The following is a 20576-nucleotide window of genomic DNA, read 5'->3' on the forward strand; positions in this document are numbered from 1 at the left end:
ATTGTCAGTGGATATTCTCCTGAGGAGTGTTCGGTTTAATTAGGCTGCAGCTGGTGCTAAGTACATTAAAAAATATCTTCCTACCACTTTATCCGGGTTTAGTTTCAAGAGCGGTGTTACTAATTGATTCTGCTTTTATAGTGTTTCATTATCACTTCCACTGTTTTGTATTTAAAAGCTCCAAATAATTGTGAAAGGCCTGAAGAGAAATGAGCCTTTGTGTTACAGTGGCTTAAGAATTTTGCAGAAAAGGGTAAATCATGTGTCTGAATTCTCCTGAGAGCTGTTCACTTGAAATGGGCTACAGCTGGTGCTGACTCTATGGAAAAAAGGATGAAGTTGATGGCTAATTAGCTATATTTATATGGTGTCCCATTGACTCATGTTTTTCCTACAGGTTCTTTGGTGAGGTGATAAGGGCTGTTGAACCTAAGAGATTCGGAACCAAAAATAAAGTGCTAGGATTAGGTAATCTCAGAACAAAATCATGTAGCTACTTGTCTTGCTGATTAGCCAAAGATCTAGAGCAAAGGTGGTCTTTAAAAATACATGATGTACAATTCAGGAGAAAAAGGGGGTTGGGGAGGAAGTTTTAGGACAAGAATAACAAACAGGAGATTTGAAAGATGTATTTCTGGGATGAGGACCCCCGTCCCCGCCCCCAGCATGCACACCAGGGCAGGGAAGGCCTTGACTCGGCCACTGGGAGTGAACATTCCCTCAATTCCTTATGGCTGTCAGTCTGAATCAAAATTTGGTCTGCAGCATTCTTGTTGCCACCACCCAGTACCTTGGCCCACATCTTCCCTCCTGCCTATTTCCCATGACCACCTGAGCTATTTTTTGGTCTCTTCCCCCATACAATAACTGTAATGACAATAATGGTGTTTGTTAAGCATTTACTTGCTTAACAAGGACTGTATTTGCCCAGCCCTGTACTGAGTGTAGAGGGAAGATGATGAGGTCAGGCACAATCCACATCCCCTACAGTCTTAAGTAGGATGGGAGAACAAGTATTGAATCCCTATTTTACGGATGAAGAAACTGAGGCACAGAGAAGTTAAGCGACTTGTCCAAGGTCACACAGCAGGTGAGTAGCAGCCCTAAGATGAGCACCAGGGCCTCTGACTCCTAAGTCTGTGATCTTTCCCCTAGGCCATGCTGCTTCTCCACAAAGCTAACCCCTGATAATATCAGAAGCAGAGCACTAGGAGGAAAGTTGGATTGCTGAAAAACTGACTGTTAAGGAAAATGAAAGGAAAGAATACTATGAACATGAGTTTTGGAAACAGTGAGATGCTATCAGTGAAAATTTGAGATAAATGCGACATCCATAAATTCAAGCATCAGTCTCCCTTTGGATCGATAAGAAGAACAGGGTACTAAAACCATATCTATCCATATGGTCAAGAAGATTCAGTACTTTCAAGTGTGCAGTTGTGACCTTTGTAGTCTCGTATTATTTGTTGCTTCCAGGATAAGAAATATCAGTAAAGACTTCAGTAAACAAGCTCTTGGCATATGGTGAGATAAAAGCAATGTGCGCCTATACTGAAAACAGCTGAAAGGAATGAAGTAGCAGCTGAAATAAGCAGATGGTTGGAGAGGAAGTGGTATTGAGTAGTAAAAAAAAAAAAGTATAGTTACAGATTTAAAAAAATGTCAGGGAAAAAATGAAAATTGGTAAGAGAGTTTAAGAACTTGAAAAATATATTTCGGGAAATATTCAGGTTGGATTCTTACAACTCTAAACTGTTGCCTACATCTGAAGTAGTAAAATGGCAAAACTTTGACAAGTTGCATGAGAGGATTAGTTTGGATTCACTCAAAAATCAGACCTATATTGCTTCCAGTTCCCATGGACCAGTAGATATTATAGAGGAATAAGCAGTTATAACTCTAACCAGGGATGGAAAAGAGTCCAAAGCTACTCAAAGACTCTCAAAAGCAAGACATAAGCTGCTAATGCTGGCTGGAGGTGAAATAGGATGCTACTTACTGAATAACATGGGTCTAAGGGCTTTAGAATGCAATACTGGGGAGATTCACTGAATTAAAAGAGGAGGACTGTTTGGTGAGACTTAGCATGGAACATTAGAAGACAGTTTATTACTATAAATGGAAACATATTCTAAGGTTATGTATTAACAAGATTTTTTTTTATCAAATTTGAGTAGGACACTAAGCCAAGAAGATGGTTTGCACTTAGGTGAGAGGGGAGAAGGATCAGAGTTTGATGTTAGAGTCAGAAAAATGTTCATATGCCACATTAAGGCCCTACACAATGTAACATTGCAAGCTGTCTGCATTAGGGATGGCACTACAAAGGTGAAACAGAATTAAATCTTTAGATTTCCAAGTCCAACTGGTACCAAGACTGATTTCCAATAAGTTGTCTCTCCTCTCAAAGTTCCCTGTTCCCTCTTCATGTTCAAAATCAATGTGCAAGCATATATATTGTGAAATATATATTTTCCAATATTCCCAGGTTTTCTCTCATTCCACAATACATATAAGTCTGGGACACGTGAGGCACTATTGGCTGACATACCCCAGGATTCAAATTCCCCATCTCCAACTTCACATCTAATTGCTGCCAGAATATCACTTTTCTCCCCACTCCCTCCGCCACTATCGTTCTATTCCCATTCTGAGTTTTCCTTCCCCTTCAGAGACCCTCTTCTCCTGTCTCTTCCATTTCATTTTTTAAAACTGGTGATGTTCAGTCCCATTGCCAGCAAGGTGAGGGACAAGCTTGACCCAGACAGCCATTTCTTCACTCACTGCTCTCAATGACACATCTCACTCCCAGCTCCTGCATCTGGAGAGTCCCTCAGGATAGCAGCCAGTGCGCTTACCATGGAAACGGGGGCATTGTTAATCCCAGGCGCCGATGGTGTTTCATGGCTGCTGGCAAAAGCCAAAAGTGTGAGGGAAGAAGAGGGAGGAAGAAGAGGGAGGGATGACATATGAGATCATGGAGCCTCTGGGGAAACAAAGGCTGAGCTGAGGCTGGGCAATGACTGTTGAGTAAACAAAGCCTGGGCAGGAGAGAACAGTATAGGGAAACCTGGGGAGCAGTCCACCCTATTTTAGGGACCAACTTGATCACTTAAAATCTCAGGATTGGATCTTAATTTGCAGTGAAAGAGGTTCTGAGAGGGTTATGAGATTAGAGAGTTTCTCATTTTAAATTTGTATTGACTTTGAATGGGCAGAGGTATAATCACCAAAATGATGTAGTACCCCCCACCTCATATTCACTGGTATCCTATATGTTTACTGGAAATAACGGTCTCTTACTATATGCCTGGATGAGGGCTTCCTGTTTATAAGAAAAGATTTTTATAAATCAAATGTGAAGATTTTGTTTTCCCTTTCCTAGCGCAAACAGCAAATCCAGAGATGCCAAGATCCCCAGATGTCAATCCAGAAATGTCATTGCTGGGCATGGCAACAACCTGCCCAGATTAACGCTGCCCGTGATACTTATCTCCAGCATCTTGGCCTTATTCCCAATTGAACCACTGCTTCTGGTCTACTTAAATCTCTGGGCAGAACTCAATGATTTCAATTCTGTAGCTTCAATTGAAATTGATTTTACCTTTGCTTCCAAAACCTCATTGGTTTGTTACTTCTGTTGGTGTCCCAAGGGAATCCACATCTCATATCAGTGAAAACTGACTTCTGGGTGTGCCCTCCCAAGATGAAAGGCACAATACACAAATGACCAGACACTTGTAAAGGGGCACAGTCTGGCTTCAGGACCACCACGTCCACATGTCCAAATTCCTTACCACACCTTTGGCACTGTCTGAGAATTAGCATTGTGCTTTGTTGATGGTGCTAAAAAGGGAGGCATCTTAAATTTGGGATGATTTAGGAAACAAAAAATGAACCTACCTCACTTGCATCTGTTTTTAAAACTTGCCCCAAATCAACCAGTGCAAACCTGTTGGCAGTTGAACAATATACTGTTCATAGCTTTAAACAAAGAGCTTTTCAAAAATGTATTTGTATTTTGGTATCATTTTAAAACCCTCAAATACACTTTTTTTTTTTACATTTATTCTTGTGTTTTCTACCTAGCTATTAGTCTTCAGTTCCCTAGAATGGTCTAGCCAGTATTTCCACTGCTATTTTCCTAGCACTAAGTTTTGTAAAATTTACAATATAGTACTGTTGACTGTTTCACACCTGTTTCAGCATCTGTTTCAGCTAGCATAGTGAACCAACTCATGAGAATGAATATAATTATTACACATTTGCAGATTTTTTAAGCAAAGTACATTCTGCCTTGAAGGTGTTTGGGGAAATAAACATTGATCCAGGATATCCAGGGCACAGCCCAAGATTTAAATGTATGTATTTGTTTATCTCTGACACCAATCCCACCAATTATTTCCCTGTGTTCAGTGAGTTTCAGAAGCAGCCACATAATTTTGGAGCAGAGAGGTAAAAGAACTCCAATTCATTTTCTTCACTTTCCGACTCATTCCTTTATTATGTCAAGTTTCTTAAATCTTTAGAACCTACATGAATAATAACGATGGTATTTGTTAAGTGCTTACTATGTGCCAAGCACTGTTCTAAGTGCTGGGGTAGATACAAGGTAATCAGGTTGTCTCATAATGGGGCTCACACTTTTAATCTCCATTTTCCAGGTCAAATAACTGAGGCACAGAGAGTTAAGTGACCTGCCCAAGCTCACACAGCAGACAAGTGATGGAGCCAGGATTGGAACTCATGTCCTCTGACTCCCGAGTCCTAGCTCTTTCCACTAAGCTGTTTGCTCTCTCTCATAGTGATGTCTTATATTAATTTGTACTTAAGGTTGTATTTTAAAGAACAGATTAGTAGAGCTACTTTAGAAATGTCAGAAATGTAGCTTATTTACCTCAAGCTATTACATATAGAGGTGAAAACAACACGATGGCACAAAATGTTGTCTTCTAGGTAAACCGATACAAACCGGAGTGCAAAAATTCAACACTACGATTGCTACTACCTTATTCAGGTGGTACTTTGCTTTAGCTCAACAAAACTAAACTCAGCATCTTCCCTACTAAATCCTCTCCTTTCCCTTTCTTTCTCTATCACGGTAGACAACATCACCATCTTCACCACCTCTGAGCTCCACAACCTTGGCTTTGCTCTTGACTCCTCTCTCCTTTCCGCCTGCATATTCAGTCACCAAATCCTATTGGTTATTTCACCACCAAATCTCCAGAATCCACCCCATCCTCTTCTTACTTTCATATCCCAACTTGACTACTGTATCTGTCTCCTTGGAAACCTCCTCTCCATACTTAACTCTGCTGCCCAGATAACTGTCTTGAATAGGTCTCTCCACTCCTCAAAATCCTCTAATAGTTGTCCATTCTCATCAAGCAAAGACTCCTGATCTTTGGCTTGAAGGCACCAAATCTCTAACCACTACTCATACTCATTTCTCTCCCACTACAAGTCAGCCTACATACTTTTCTCTTCTCAAGCCAACCTACTCACTGTGCCTTGTTCTCATTTTTCTTTCTGTTGGCCTCCTGCTAGGCTCTCCCACCTGCCTGGAACTCCCTCCTCCTTCACATCAGGCAGAGCACTAGTCTCCCCACCTTCAAGGCGCTCCTAAAAATCACATATCTTCCCAGAGGCTATCCCTGATTAACAGCTCATCTCCTACCTTACTTCCTCCCCTACTGCCACCTCAACACTTCTGCAACATCTTCACATCTGAGTCCCCAGCGTCACCACCACATGTAGAACTTATATACATTTCTTCAAACTCTATTGCTTCCCTTGTCACTACCCTAGACTGTAAGGTCCTAAAGATCAGAGATGTACCTACTCACTCCATATTATCCTAAGTATTCAGTGAAAACATACTTTTGTGAATGTGACTCCGAATGTGTAAAACAACAACTTTAATTGCAGGTTGTGATGAACATTAAAGAAACATGAAGAAAACGCTTTTGCTCACTAACACAAAACAGGTGTGTGTGTGTGTGTGTGTGTGTGAGAGAGAGAGAGAGAGAGAGAATGAATATTTGTCCAAGTCAAGGAAAATGCCTGGGAACCTAACACCATTAAGTCTATGGAGAATTAGAATTCATTACAAGTTGTTTTACAGGTTGCCCTTTTCAGAAATACATCTTCAATTTATGGGGAGATACTCCTGAAATTGAAACACATTTTTAGTAATAATTCACCTAATTAAAATGAACTGCCTTATAAATATGAATGAATTAGTTCTACATGGAAAGTATGATTCCTATTTTACATATGCAGGGACAATAAAGTCGCTAGCCAGTTCAAAACCTGAACAGAGGGAGCTCACACTTTACCTTAAAAACAAATAAAATTTAGGCAGTCATTGATAATTGGTGAGAAAGGAAAGCATTAACTGATTCTGTGGAAATTCAGAGGGCTGGAGGACTAAGAAAAAGACAGGTTCTTTGACTGGGATGCCACCTTCAAAGAGAACGAACCAAACACCAAATTAACAGTCTCCTTCAACAGGGGTAAGTAATGCTATTGGTCACTTAGTCCAGTGGCAAGGAAGAGTAAATTACCTGTTACCGCATAAGGGTCAGTCGTTCCCCGGTGAAGCAGACGAGCTACAAAAGAATCAATGTTCTGGGGTCTGCTGAACCATGCACCCATTAGGCCTCCTTATAATTTATATTGAAGTTACTGCACCCCAATAATTCAAGTGGAAGCCAGGGAGCTGGCGAACTGATTACAAGAATTCCTCCAGACAGTCTGGCAACCCTAGGCTCCTTTGGCTCAACTGTATTATAAAGAGGTTTCCTATTGCAAATGACTGATTCAGAGGCTTCCACCAGCTTGGCTCCCTTTTGCCTGAAAGCCTTCACTTCCCAATACACCCCAAAAGATCCCCTCTGCTCCATTGAGCCCCAACTGCTTTCTAGTCAATGCCTTTTGAAAGGGCTAAACATTCTATGTAGACTAAATATTAGTATTACAAGTATGGAGCTAGCTAACTGTGTACAGCTGCAAGTAATTTGCATTACCTGGTCTTGGGATTTCTTTTTCTTCTTCTTCTTGCCCCAACACCCTGAACTCTCAGCATCCTTGCCATTGGCATCTCCACACAGTAATCCATCAAGCTCATCCGTTCCCATCTGCTGTCCCTGAGATGTTTCTGCTGCAAGCCGGTATGAGAGGTTCCTCAAAATGCACACACAGTTTTCAACGGTCTAAAGATAATGACAGAATGGAAAGAGAAGGATAAAGAAATTTAAAAAATATTAAATTTTGTCAGGTCTGTATTGTAAGCAAAAATTATTTTCAGACATTTATCTGAAGATGCTATACATTGTTAAATTTTTAATTGTTCCCTTGACAGCCACAGATGAAGACGGAGTGCAGTTGGAAAGATTTAATTTTTTTTCCAGAAAGCAACTTGCTCTATGTATTTTCATAAGCAATTGTGAGAGAGATTATACCTGCATTTCACTTTCAAAGATGGCGTTACAGATAATGAGAGGTATCCATGTTTGAGAGTGTGGCTGAAAAGACTATTGGATCACTGACACACTCTGCTGTGTGCTATGTAAAGATAGTTTTCAGGGGGGTACTCAATCTTTGTGAAGCCTCCACTTAAAGAGATAAATCCTTCACATGATTGCGGTCCACCATCACTGATCTGACTGCGAAGGTGGTCTTCCCACAGTTCATCATTACATCACCTTGATTGAGACTGTATTTCACTCTATTAAATCTTTTATTCTACTCATCTTACTTGCTTGTGCTGTCTTTCTGTTCCCCTCACAGCAGCTGCTGGGGTAACTGCCTGCTTATATTTCTCTGAAAGCCCCCATCTAATGTAGATGGTGCTGGTGAGGCAGAGGGAGAGATGGGAGGAGAATAGGAGAAACTGTTACAGGTTGTCAGGGACTCTGCCTCTTTTTCTGCTTCGTGTGCTTCAGTGAGGTCCTGTGGTTTTGAATCTGTTAGCAAAAATCGGAGCCAGGAGCCTGTCTTGAAAGAGTTGAAAGAAGGAAGATTCCACCCCTGTAGTCCTGGTAGAGAAGTAGCCAGAAGGAATGTGGCAGCTGGTAGTTTTGTCTTTGACATCTATTCCTGGCTACTGGGCTTTCGGCAGTTCTTCCTGGGCACCTGGGTCGTTTTTAGTCCTTTCTTTCTATTAGGAAGGGCTAATTTGGAACCTGTCTGCCTAGTACTCTACCATATGTTACACATCTAACAAAATGTCCCAATTACAGCAGCACTGCCGCCAACCTTATACGGAGTCTATCATCTGCCAGGGGCCTTAAAGAGAAAGCTCATCTTCAGGAATATCCTTGCTTTAAAACCTTAAGGATACTTGTAATGCATCCACTAAGTCCGGGAAAAGGATGGCAGACTTTTTACCCCCATGCAGGGAGCACTATTGCAAGATGACTTTTTTATTGAGCTTTTGTCTTCTGATGACAGAACATATTAATACATGACTCTTCCACCCCCGGAGGTGTGAATTAATTTCCAGGTATTGACAGAGCACATCGATTTTCAGAATAGCCGCTTCAGTGGAATAAACCCTTAGGGTACTAATTTTTTTCCTTACTAAATTGAATAAGACACCTGTTGCTTTGCTTAAATTATTTATCTAGGATATTCTGGACCTAATTATCCTATCAATTACAATTAGGATGGATAGTAGGGCTGTGAAAATATAACACAGGAACAGCTTGCTGATGACTTGGGCTCTTTGCTTGTTTTACATTAAAATAGCATGATGTCTAATCTTCACTGTATCATTTTGATATTTCTTATTGGTAATACAATGACAAATTAACACATGCAATATGGAGAGAAACCTTAAAACCACACTGGCTGTGGTGAGTTAATACAAACAAGAGAAAGCTTGTACTAAGGTTTCCGGTTACTGACTCAGAAAGTTCAATGAGCTCTGATAAACTGAGAATATTCATCGACACTAAGAGCCACTTTCAACTTTTAACCCCTCGAGTTAATAATGGGTTGTGTAAAAACATCAATGTTACTGCACATCCTCCTATTTTGCAATGATATCAGATGACTGTGGTTTTGTTTTAAGGAGTTCAGATTCAAATGTGGATTCATTGCATCTCACATGAGTGGCTCCTAATCCAGTGGTAGTAAATAGAGTTTAGTTCCTTTGGGACATTTATTAAAATCAGTTAGTCCCTGCCCCACATGGGGCTCAAGTCTGTTTCTGACCTAACATATCCAGCCCAATGCTTATAATAGTGCTTGACACATAATAAGCACTTATCAAATACTATAATGATAATTATTATAGAACTACTTTACAGGGGTATATGAAAGTTGTGCAGCTTTCTAACTTACAGCTGGCTCATGGACGATAAATCTTTGAGGAATTTTCCAAGAAGTAGGATCGCCCATAGAGTTGGACTGGCTTCAATGGTACCCCTCAAAGATATCGGCCCTGTTAAAGCGGATTTAGGCTTGTGATGAAAGGGTATACAAATACACAGTATTACCGCAATGTACCACAATACAGTCTTCTAGACTGTAAGCTCATTGTAGGCAGGGGACATATCTACTAACTCTGTTGTACTGTACTCTCCCAAGAGCTTGGTTCAGTAGTCTGCACCCAATAAAGATTCAACAGAGATTGAATATCCTTTCAGTAATCCAAAACATTAGATCTGTTGACCTCAATAATTTAACTTGAAGAAACCATGCTCAAAGTAACCGATGGCTACAAGTTTAGGCTAATTAGAAATTTGGGGGTTGTTCTTCTCACAGGGCTATTGGTCACTGGGTTAGAAGAGTGGAATGGTTGTAAGGGAAGCCCGGGAGAAAAGCTGTAGAGACTGAAGTCGAATGCTGTCTGATCTTAAAGGACCCCAGGAGTGAGTTAAAAATATAAATGGAATAGAAGCCAAAAAAGAAACTGAAAAGGGGAAAATGTACTAGTGTTTATGTGATTCCAATCTAAGAAAGCCTCCTGTGGAAAAATCACTTCTGAAAATGGCAGTGTATAAGGATGTAAAAGACCAAAGAATGTGAAAGTTTAATTACTAAACATCTTAAACTAGTTCCTCAATTTCATTAGCACCAAATTTATCTCATCCTCCCTTCCCCTCGCCCCACCCCAATGAAGAATCAATTCCTGTTCCTTTCTCTGGTGCCATCACTGCCTAATGTTTCTCTTTTGCAGAAGATGGAGACAAACCTTGCTATCAATTTCACTGCTCCCAAGAGCAGACTGAATCACGTAGAGCAATGCATCAGTAAGTCCGTCACACTCCCTCATTCTTCTGCGGGCCTCTTCTCCAGCAGAACTGACATTCCTGAAAGACAGAAGCCAAAGTCACCTTTATCTCATCATCGTCATTAAGTTAAAGGACCTGAACACTCCTCCATTTGGTATCAAAGGAAGTTTTGTTTTGTTCCCCTTTTCAGTCTCTTTATCACTGGTTCTGATCTGTGAGCAATATGAAAAGATGAGCGAAGGTTCAGTAAACCCACCTAAGGAGGCAAAAGAGGTGAAGACAGAAAAGCTACTGAAAGCCAAGATGGATTGGAGAATTCATATTCGGTAAATTTTGTTAGATGGACTTTGGGACTTTCTAAGACTTTAGTGATTTTTCAAGAGGTTTTTTCTCATTTATCATAAAAGAAAAAGGGATCCACATCTTACCACATAGAGCAAATTCCACTTAGTACCTGACACATAGTAAGTGCTTAACAAATACTACTAAAAAATCTAAAAGTTGTAAAACTAGATTTACCAAGGAAGGGAAGGAAAATACATATATATTGAATCAATGAATCACTAGTATTTATTGAGTTCCTTTGCGCAAAGCACTATATTGAGTGCTTAGAGCGTACACTAGAATCATTAGACATGATCCCTGCCCACAAAGAGTTTACCATCATTGAAATACTACCGAGATTTCAATTTTAAAGTACAAAATGCTATAAACTGCCACGATCAAAATAATAGCTAAGTGAACATTACATCACTATGATTTAGAGTCTGATATGTTTATATCCTTTCTGTTGATGGCCATAGGGAAGAGCTGCCTCAAATGACCACAGCTAATGTTACCTACCTTTTGGTGTTAGATTATGTGTTTCTGAGCCTTGCAGAGCAACATGTGGCATTTTGCACTATAATATTAATGGAGATTGTTAAAGCATTATCCTCTGGTTTATTAATGGTGATTATGAGAACAACTTCCTGGGCTTTCACTTTAATTCATCATCTCATTCCTTGTAAGCATACTTGTCATAATTTATCAGCTTATCTACTTCCGAGAAATGCAATTATGCCTTAGCTTTAAGACTTAATAATGTTAAGTTTTCTCCTTTAGCCACTTGTATATCCCATTAGGAACATGCTTCTCAACATGAGTATTTTTCCTCTATGATGATTTCTTGAGCACTAAAAGAGTTCCTTTTATGGAGAAAGAGCAAGTAAAGTTAGAACAACAGCATTTGAAAGCCCCAAAGAAGCAGGACAGATCAAAGCAGGGAGAGGTTTGAGGCAGAGAAACTAATAAGCAGTCTCCTACTGCAGTCCAGTGGACATTTACTACAGTCAGCATAGGCACCAGTTCTCAGGTGCTGCTGGGATAACACCTCAGAGAGAGAGGTCCAGGTGAGAAATGAGCAGGGAGGGTGTAGGTCTTCACCGCTGAAAGCACCATATGCCATTGATGTTCTTCTGACAGGTGGAGGGAGAGTACACAAGGAGAGAGAACTGCACTGAGAAAGGAAGGTAAGGAAGATGGTGGTCAATCCTATGAGCCTAATCCCGCTTCAGCAGGTAGGATTGGGGAACAGGGAATGCCAGAGGCACAGAATAGCTAAGTACAGCCCCCAAATAGAACCATTGAGATCAAGTGGCTTGCCTGGATTTTCCTAGCTGAATTCTTCATGCTAAAGGGCATTGGAAATAGTCAAGCCTAGCACACTTCTGCCCCAACCAATCTGAATATGACAGGACATACACTGCCTCTTTATTTCACTACACAGAAGATCAATATAGTTACAACGAGTCCACTGCAGTCTCCAACTATACACCAATTCAGGCTTGGTCTGAGAAATCTGGGATAGTTCAGATGCTCCTTGATTAAATCACGTTAAATCACCTCTTCCAAACTGTCCCATCACTAACTAGATAGCCGGTAAGACATCATGATTAGTTGAAACAAACTTCCATCTCACCTGTTCAAAGCACCTCCACAAAACAACCAACACCACATATTCCAGGTTGCCATGCCTGTATCATCTTGTGTGAGTAGGAGGGGTGAGGAAGAAAAGAAACAGGTCTTGTTCCTCCTCTAGACTATAAGCTCCCTATTGTACTGTACTCTCCCAAATACTTCATACAGTGTTTTGCACACCGTAAATACTCAGTAAGTACCACTGATTAATAGACTTAAATGAATTTTTTTTTTCAGTTTCAGTAATACTGCTGGCTTGTTGCCCCTCCACCTGTCACTCACTCAAAACTTGCCCTGAACTCCAGATGCCTGCTCACTAGAACAACTTTGCATCTTCATTTGCTTCTTGCTGCTGTTACATCTGCCAGTGTGGGTTACACCATATTTTTCATGTCCTTTAGCAAATCATCACTGCTAAAGGGAGAGGTCAGAAGATGAAGAGATGCAATACTTGGATGACCAACTTGGAATAGAATAAATTCTGGTCATCCTCAACTCTACTTGCTCTCCTGAGTTTAATTACAGAAACCCAAGACTGGAAAGATCTGGAGAAGGCAATTAATCAATGTTATTTGCTGAACAGCTATTCTATCTAGGACACTTTACTAAGCAGAAGGGAGAACTCAACAGAGATAGTGAAAACAATCCCTGCTCTCAAGAGGTTTACAATCTAGTGGGAAGTCATCTAAAATTCAGCCTCCCATCCCCCAACACATGCCAATATAATAATTCACTCACATTCAAATGCTTTTAAAGAAGCTTTACATATAATAAATGTTCCCTCAAGACTAAAGACTGGAGCGTTCTCTTGTCATCACGATACGTTTTGCAAAAAGCTTGCTCTGAAACATGTGTCATCAGCACATAGATGGTGGTGTCCTCATTACCAACAGTAATTAATATTTAATCATCTCAATTCTCCTAAGGCTCATGTTACTTCTCCAAAATAAGTTACATGCCTTCAGAGACAAATGCTTTTTTCCAGGTTAGTAGGGCTTCATTTAATAACCTCTTGTGGCTTGCTTTAATGTTCCAAGGGTTTTGGAACTGATCTCCTGCAGACATTGAAGAGTCTCTAAAGCTACTACTGCCCTGAAACAGTGACATAAGACAAGGGAATAGTTTAAGCACTGGGGTAAATCTGGGGTTCTGAGCGGCTGCTAGATGCACAGCACTGAAGTATATGCTTGGAAAGAAGATGAGACAATCCGATAGAGTCAAGGTCTTTAGCCATGGCACTTATATGCTATGAATGACTGGGATAACACATAAAAAGGAACCAATATAAAGCACTGATGCCCCCTGGGAGTCTAATGTGGGACAACTATTACCTCCCTCTCCTCCATCCTACTTAGAATTGCCCCTCCCCCCAAAAAAACTGGGGAGCCAGAAGCTACTGAAATGTGTCCTGTCGGCTTTCCTGCTTTATGTGGAGAGGAATTGCTTGCTAAGAGAGAAACAGTGGTAGACATACCTGGCTGGCAATAGGTGATAAAGAATGGGGAAAAAGAGGGCTAGAGAAGATCTTGAGAGCCAGAGGTGGTATGGAAATTGCCCCAGAAAAGCAAAAACCAACTGCAAAAGCCCAGACGAGGACATTCTTTATGTGAGATTGCAATGGGGAAGGGACTGTGCATCTCATATTGATCTCTTCAGTGTCCCTTGCAAGCATGGGGAAATTCTTACCATTGGAAACGCCCTCTTGGGAACATACGTCTTGGAATTCATAATGTTCCAAGAGTGAAAGGCATGGAGATTAAAATAAATCTGGCTATGGCATTGATTTGCTATTTCTTTCCCTGTTATTTTTGGGTAATAACAATTATGGTATTTGTTAAGCGCTTGCTATGGGCCAGGCACTGTACTAAACTCCGAGGTGGCTACAAGCAAATCAGGTTGGACACAGTCCCTGTCCCACGTGGGGCTCACAGTCTCAATAGAGAAGCAGCGTGGCTCAGTGGAAAGAGCACGGGCTTTGGAGTCAGAGGTCATGGGTTCAAATCCCGGCTCGGCCATTTGTCAGCTGTGTCACTTTGGGCAAGTCACTTAACTTCTCAGTGCCTCAGTTACCTCATCTGTAAAATGAGGATTAAGACTGTGAGCCCCACGTGGGACAACCTGATTCCCTTGTGTCTACCCCAGCGCTTAGAACAGTGCTCGGCACATAGTAAGCGCTTAACAAATACCAACATTATTAATCCCCATTTTCCAGATGAGGTAACTGAGGCCCAGAGAAGAAAAGTGACTTCCCCAAGCTCTCACAGCAGACAGGTGGCAGAGCTGTGCTTAGAACCCATGACCTTCTGACTCCCAGACCTGTGCTCTATCCACTGTGCCATGTTGGTTACTATCACTTCAAGGGTTGAGGTGAAGAGAGAGGAAGAAAAGAGAAGAAAGAAGTGTCTGGGTTGGAGACAGTGGAAGATAATGGAGAAAAATGAAGATGAGAGAGTAATTAGGGTTAGAATGTCAATGAAAGTGGGGGTAGTGTGCTAAAGGAGAGCAACTGGTGAATCTACGTGAAGCAAATTAGATGGTTTGGATTGCCTTTTTTTTCCTTCTCTGATTATTCCATTGTGTATTCGATGCTTCTTGGAAGGATGATCATAGCAACTGGCTACATTGCCCTAGGCAGTCTTTATTCCTTGACTTGCCTCAGCTTACAGATCCCAGAGAAATATGGAAATACGGAATACTTCACCCCATAAGGATTTCTGCCACAGTTTCTGATTCTTTGCTATCATGAAGCATTACGGTAGTTTTGGTGTGCTTGCATATGTTGATTGTCTTAATGCTGTCATTTAGAATGCTGCTGCCTGAGGTCAGGGGCGCTGATTAGATGTTCAAATGGAAACATGAGGCCAATCTGTCTCAATTATCTCCATCCAAATTGGATCTAGCACTGGAAAATAGTAATAAACCCTGGTATCAGTTCCTTTGTGAGCCTACTACCGCAAGTTCTTATAGCTGACACTCTGCTCTATCTGATTCGGTAACAGCCATCCTTTTAATCTGTTTCAGCTGTAAGAGAGCAAGAGAGGTCAAGAACAAATGACATGTAATCACACTACATGACCAATGCAATGACACTGCTAGGAAACAGAAATAAGAACCTATAAGTTTTCTTTATGTTTCAGGAGAAAATGAACCTGTCCTAGATTTCAAATATGTTATGGAAATAAATACGCCCTCCAAATTTGCAGGGGGTTCTAATCAGGTGAAAGAAAACTGCTTCCCTCAAAAAGACTGTGAATGGCCCGATCCCCTAAGAATATCATTTCTTTTAAATAGTTGTGCAAGACCCCTGAATGACACAGTACTCTTATGCATTTGAAATAACTATATTTGTAGGAAGAATAATTTGTTTCCTACAGTAACCTAGCCAATAACTTCATAAATACACAACCTTAGAAGGTATCAAGCTAATGGAACAGAACAGACTAATGGAGCTTCTTACTCTGCAGAACTAACATTTGTTTATATAAATTAACCCCCAATTAGCAATTATAAGTGTTTTCCCAAAGTAAGATTGGATAAAATGTAACCCTAGAAGGAACAATGTTGTCTATATTCAAGTCTAGACAGTGCTATTAGTAAGAATTATGAGGGGGAGGAGGCAATTCAATCAGTTGATCCTCTCATTTTGCCTCTTGGTGGGCCTGCTACTCTGGAATAGAACCTTTGTGCTAACATAGCTACTTTCCAGTAATAAGTTACCTTTAAGGAAAAGTAATTAATTGGTGGCATTCATTAACTCCAGGTAATGTGCCAACTGCACAATATCTTCCCCACTAGTTGAGTGCTTGTTACAGAAGAGAATGTTGTATTATTGCACCTTCCAGTGACAATCATCTAGCAGAGAAGTTTACCCTAAAGGTCGGGCACGCTAATGGCTTCCCCTCCAGGATGGAAAATAAACCTGTGACTGAGGTAGAGAAAGAAAATGGTAGGTTCGTGGAAGCCAATGCTTTAGTTTGCGCTACAAATGAAGACTAAATATGAATCCTGAGCTGGGTTGATTTGCCCCAATGAGTTATTGAGAGTCATTTATTCTGCTCAGCCCACAGATGATGCCTCTGTCGGGAGGTGGTTGTGGAGGCTGATCCCTATTTTGAAAAGGAATGTTCTTCTATATGAGGAGTGTGCTCAGTGGAAAGAGCATGGGCTTGGGAGTCAGAGGTCATGGGTTCTAATCCCTGCTCCGTCACTTGTCAGCTATGTGGCTTCGGGCAAGTCACTTAACTTCTCTGTGCTTCAGTTACCTCATCTGTAAAATGGGGATTAAGACTGTGAGCCCCATGTGGGACAACCTGATTACCTTGTATCCTCCCTCAGAGATTAGAACAGTGCTTGGTACATAGTAAGGTTTAACAAATACCATCATTACTATTATTACAAAATAGATGGGGATCTTGATTTTAGGGAGCTTCTCAAATTATTGTCATGATATTTGCTCTACTCTATGTACCCAGGACGGTACTAAGTACTGAGGGTAGATAAAAGATAATTTGGTAGAACATAGTTCTAATGGGGCTCACAGTTCTAAGTAGGCATGAAAACAGGCATTTAATCCTCATTTTACATATGAGGAAGCTGAGGGACAGAGAAGTTATGTGTCTTGCCCAGGGTCATACAGCAGCTTATGAGAAGCAGTGTGGCCTAGTGTTTAGAGCACGGGCCTGGGAATCAGAAGAACTGGGTTCTAATTCCGGCTCTGTGTGACTTTGGGCAAGTCACTTAACTTCTCTGTGCCTCAGTAAAATGGGGATTGAGACCTTGAGCCCTACACATATTGTTCCCCAGAGCACTGACCTGGGGAATTACTGTGTCCAACCCGATTAGATTGTATCTAACTCCAGCGCTTACTACAGTGCCTGGCACATAGTGATTGACATAGTTATTATTATTAAGTGACAGAGGAAGGATTAGCACCAGGTCCTAAGTGCCGTAACCATTCTATCAGGCTACGCTGCTTCTCAAATTCTCTCCTCTTCCAGGTTGTGTGTGGCTGGGATGGGTTTTTGAAGTTGCATCCATGTCTAGCTTTTCAAATCGTACAGCTTCTGATGGAAACTGAAAGACATTTTGGGACTCCAATCCAAATGGCAACTGCCTTTTTAACTGCCATTGCCTCTCTGGAAGCAGCATGGCCTAGTGGAAAGAGCAGGGGCCTGGGTGTCTGAAAGACTGGGTTCCAATTCCGGCTCTGCCATTTGTCTGCTATGTGACCTCGGACAAGTCACGTAACTTCTCTGTGCCTCACTTTCCTCATCTCTACAGTGGGGATTAAGACTGTGAGCCCCGTGTGGGATAGGGACTGTGTCCAATCCAATTTGCTTATCTCCACCCCAGAGCCTTAGAACAGTGCCTCGCACATAGTAAGGACTTAAATACCACAATTATTATTATTACTGAGATCCTCCTCAGCCTGATGGAGGTGGCAAACCTCTCCATCTTCTCCCAGAAGTAAGAATCTTTTTATATAGGTTACAGTTTCTGTTCAACTGATTCTGTTATTCATTCCCTTTGCTTCTGTCCTCCCCATCCCCACTCAAGATTGTGAATCCTCCGTGCGCCAGGGACCTTGCGGAAGGCAATGGATTTGTATTTCCCTTCAGCACATAGCCCAGTGCTTTGCCCATTGAGAGGGCTTTAGAAGTGCCATTACTAATTTAACTACGACTTTGCCCTCTGAGGCCCAAGGACCATTCTCTGGGGATCTCCAGCCCCACAGATCTCAAAGCTTTGGGGCTTTCTGCCTGAAGCAGTCCTGGGCGCTTTTCTCCACAGTGACCTTGAAGAAAAGGGTGCAGAAACTAGATGATCTGCATTTCTGGAAAGACTTCACCTGTGAGCAAAAATGGTCAGCTTTGGGTCTAATGCCAGGAGTATAGGCCCCTTGTGCTAGTCCAGGGCCAGGTCATTCCCAGTTGGGAGGGCCATGAAGGACTGACTGGTTTGGGGATTAACCCCGGAGATTATGCACCGTTTGCCTTTCTTCATTTCTTTCCAGTTATCTCTCTGCCTGGTTGGAAGGGAGGATAGGGCAGGGGTCCAGGCCCTGTTGTCCTTACCATGAAAATCAAAACATTCACATTTGACTTCAAGCCACTTGTTTACTGTGTGACCTTGGGTAAGTGACTTCACATTGTGGTACCTCAGTTAAATCATCTATATGGGGCAGGGACTGTGTCCAACTCGATTTGCTTGTATCCAGCACAGTGCCTAGCACACAGTAAGTGCTTAACAAATGCCATCATCATATTATGATTATTATTCAAGACCCTGCTTCGGCACTCCCTGGATAACAGCATGGCAACGTTGGATGGTCAGAAAGGAGACTGTCTGTACTTCACTACGAAAGAGCAAGAATATTTGTCGCAATGTTGTGAATTGTAACAAGGCAACTTGGATTCAAATACTGACATATTCATCTATGTGGGAGGTTGATAAAATATTGCGTCTCTGAACAGCAACCCATCCAGGGATTTTACATTTCTAATACTGTTCTGTCTTCAAGGATTTATAAACAGATCTTTATAGAAAGTTGTTAAATATGGGAAAGGGTTAGGATATAAGCAACCAGTCAAATTTATGTGGGCTCTTCCCTTCTTGAATGTGTGGTTAATGGTGCCTTTTTTGACCCTCTCCACACCAGTTGCTTTTAGGCAACATTATATAATTTGGAAGGCAGTGGAGAGAGAAATTGGATTTTTTAAAATATATAAAAGTTATGGGGCTGTAGGAAGAAAGAGTTGACTACTGTAATTCTTCTTCATTTTAGGGTTTTATCTGGGAGAAGCAATCATTAAACATTGCTTTATAGTAAGAGAAAATTAACTGAGCTTTTTCATTACATTTGCATAACCAGAAGAATGGGTATACAAATGATTTACTGTTGGAGCCTCATTAGGGCATACGATTTTACTCCACAAATTGAAATCTGTCTTGTTTTCTTTTTGCAAAGGAAGCAAAACCTGCAAAAATCACCAAATTACACTGAAGCACTCAAAAAGGGTCATTCACAAAGTAGGGCAGTTTGAAATGATATAAATGCTGTATGCCAAATAGAAATCAGTTTAGCTGGTCAACCTTTTTTGATTGCTTCTTAGAGCATCATACTATTCTTTCTCTTTCAGTGCAACAATCTGATATTTCAGTAATTGCTTCCCTATGAGGTGACTGCAAGAACATCACCTTTCCCTTGATGTTCCTTTTAGCTGAACAACCCTTTGAAAGGTACAACCATAAATAATGATCACTGCCATGTTTACCTCTTCATTTTCATTTCTGCTGTTGTCACCCAGATTTGCAAGGAATGTTGAATTTAGTTCCTCACATGGCTACCTTCCTGGATAGAAAGGTATAGGCCCCTTTCTCCCCTAAGAGCTGTTAACTGTGGCTAATGACTAATACACCTGCTCTCCCCTTTCTCATGCTTACTTGGTGGAAAGTGTTTGAGGTCTCAGAAACTTGCACTTTTAAGATTTAGGGATTTATAACTCCAGATGGGCAAGATTTCTGCTAGCTATCAAGGTCTCAGTCCCAAATTCCTCCCTGCTTAGAACCAAATGCTGATATGGTCCCTGTCACACATTTCTGCCTGAGGTGAGAAGTGAATTTTCTGAGATAAAGAGGTAAATTGAAGTAATCACCAGAAAACAGAAGTCCAAGAGGGGAGTCCTAAGGTTGAACTGGGATGGTGTTTGGGGACTCTATGCAGCAAGAAGAATGAGGCAGTATGAAGTCACATGTCTAGAAAAATAAAAGGGCTGATATGGTGAACCAAGAGTGGATCAGAGCAAAGAGAGTCTTATGCATATTTAACTTTTAGTGTGCTTAGGTTTTTCATATTTAGAAGTACTGGGATTTTTTTTGTGCTTTGAAAACTAGTTATTACTTGTCAGATATTCCTGGTTAGGCAGAATATCTGATTGGGAGATCAATTCATTTTTGGACCTACATTAAAAAAAATCCACCCTATCAGGGCCCATAGAAGCATTTTTTTAAGACAAGTATTAACATTATTATATTTTTAACATACAATAACATTATAATATTCCTAGTTTGGTGGTTTGTGACCCAGGTCATGCAGTGACCTACTCCAGGAGGAAAGAGCTCATCTTTTTTATGTCAAACTGTGAGTTTAACTGCGTTTTTAAGAATCAAAATCTTTTGAAAATCCTAACATTTTCATGAGTACAGGAAGATGAATGAAAAGAAATACCATGGAGTTGTTGTCCTTCAGGACAAGATGCCGAAGTTGTGGTAGAATAACTAAAATGAATGGTTCAGAGGCAAGAGGAAATGAGCTGTGAAAAGTTAGCAAAGCCACCTTAGGACAAACACTCAAAGGTGATTTGTCAAAGAAAT

The 20576-nt window shown here is 41.0% G+C and overlaps 1 protein-coding gene across 6 annotated transcripts in view; it reads right to left on the minus strand.

Moving 5' to 3' along the window:
* The window catches only part of CTNND2 (catenin delta 2), a 471257-nt gene that overhangs the window by 77002 nt on the left and 373679 nt on the right, over positions 1 to 20576 (minus strand). For all 6 annotated transcript variants that reach the window (XM_039910616.1, XM_039910617.1, XM_029053896.2 and 3 more), the window contains 2 exons: positions 10205 to 10322; positions 7032 to 7217 (listed from right to left, as the gene is read on the minus strand). In XM_039910616.1, the coding sequence (XP_039766550.1) occupies positions 7032 to 7217; positions 10205 to 10322 (304 nt within the window). The remainder of the gene's footprint in view (positions 1 to 7031; positions 7218 to 10204; positions 10323 to 20576) is intronic.

The sequence above is a fragment of the Ornithorhynchus anatinus genome, chromosome X3 (genome assembly GCF_004115215.2).
Source record: "Ornithorhynchus anatinus isolate Pmale09 chromosome X3, mOrnAna1.pri.v4, whole genome shotgun sequence".
NCBI classification, from domain to species: domain Eukaryota; kingdom Metazoa; phylum Chordata; class Mammalia; order Monotremata; family Ornithorhynchidae; genus Ornithorhynchus; species Ornithorhynchus anatinus.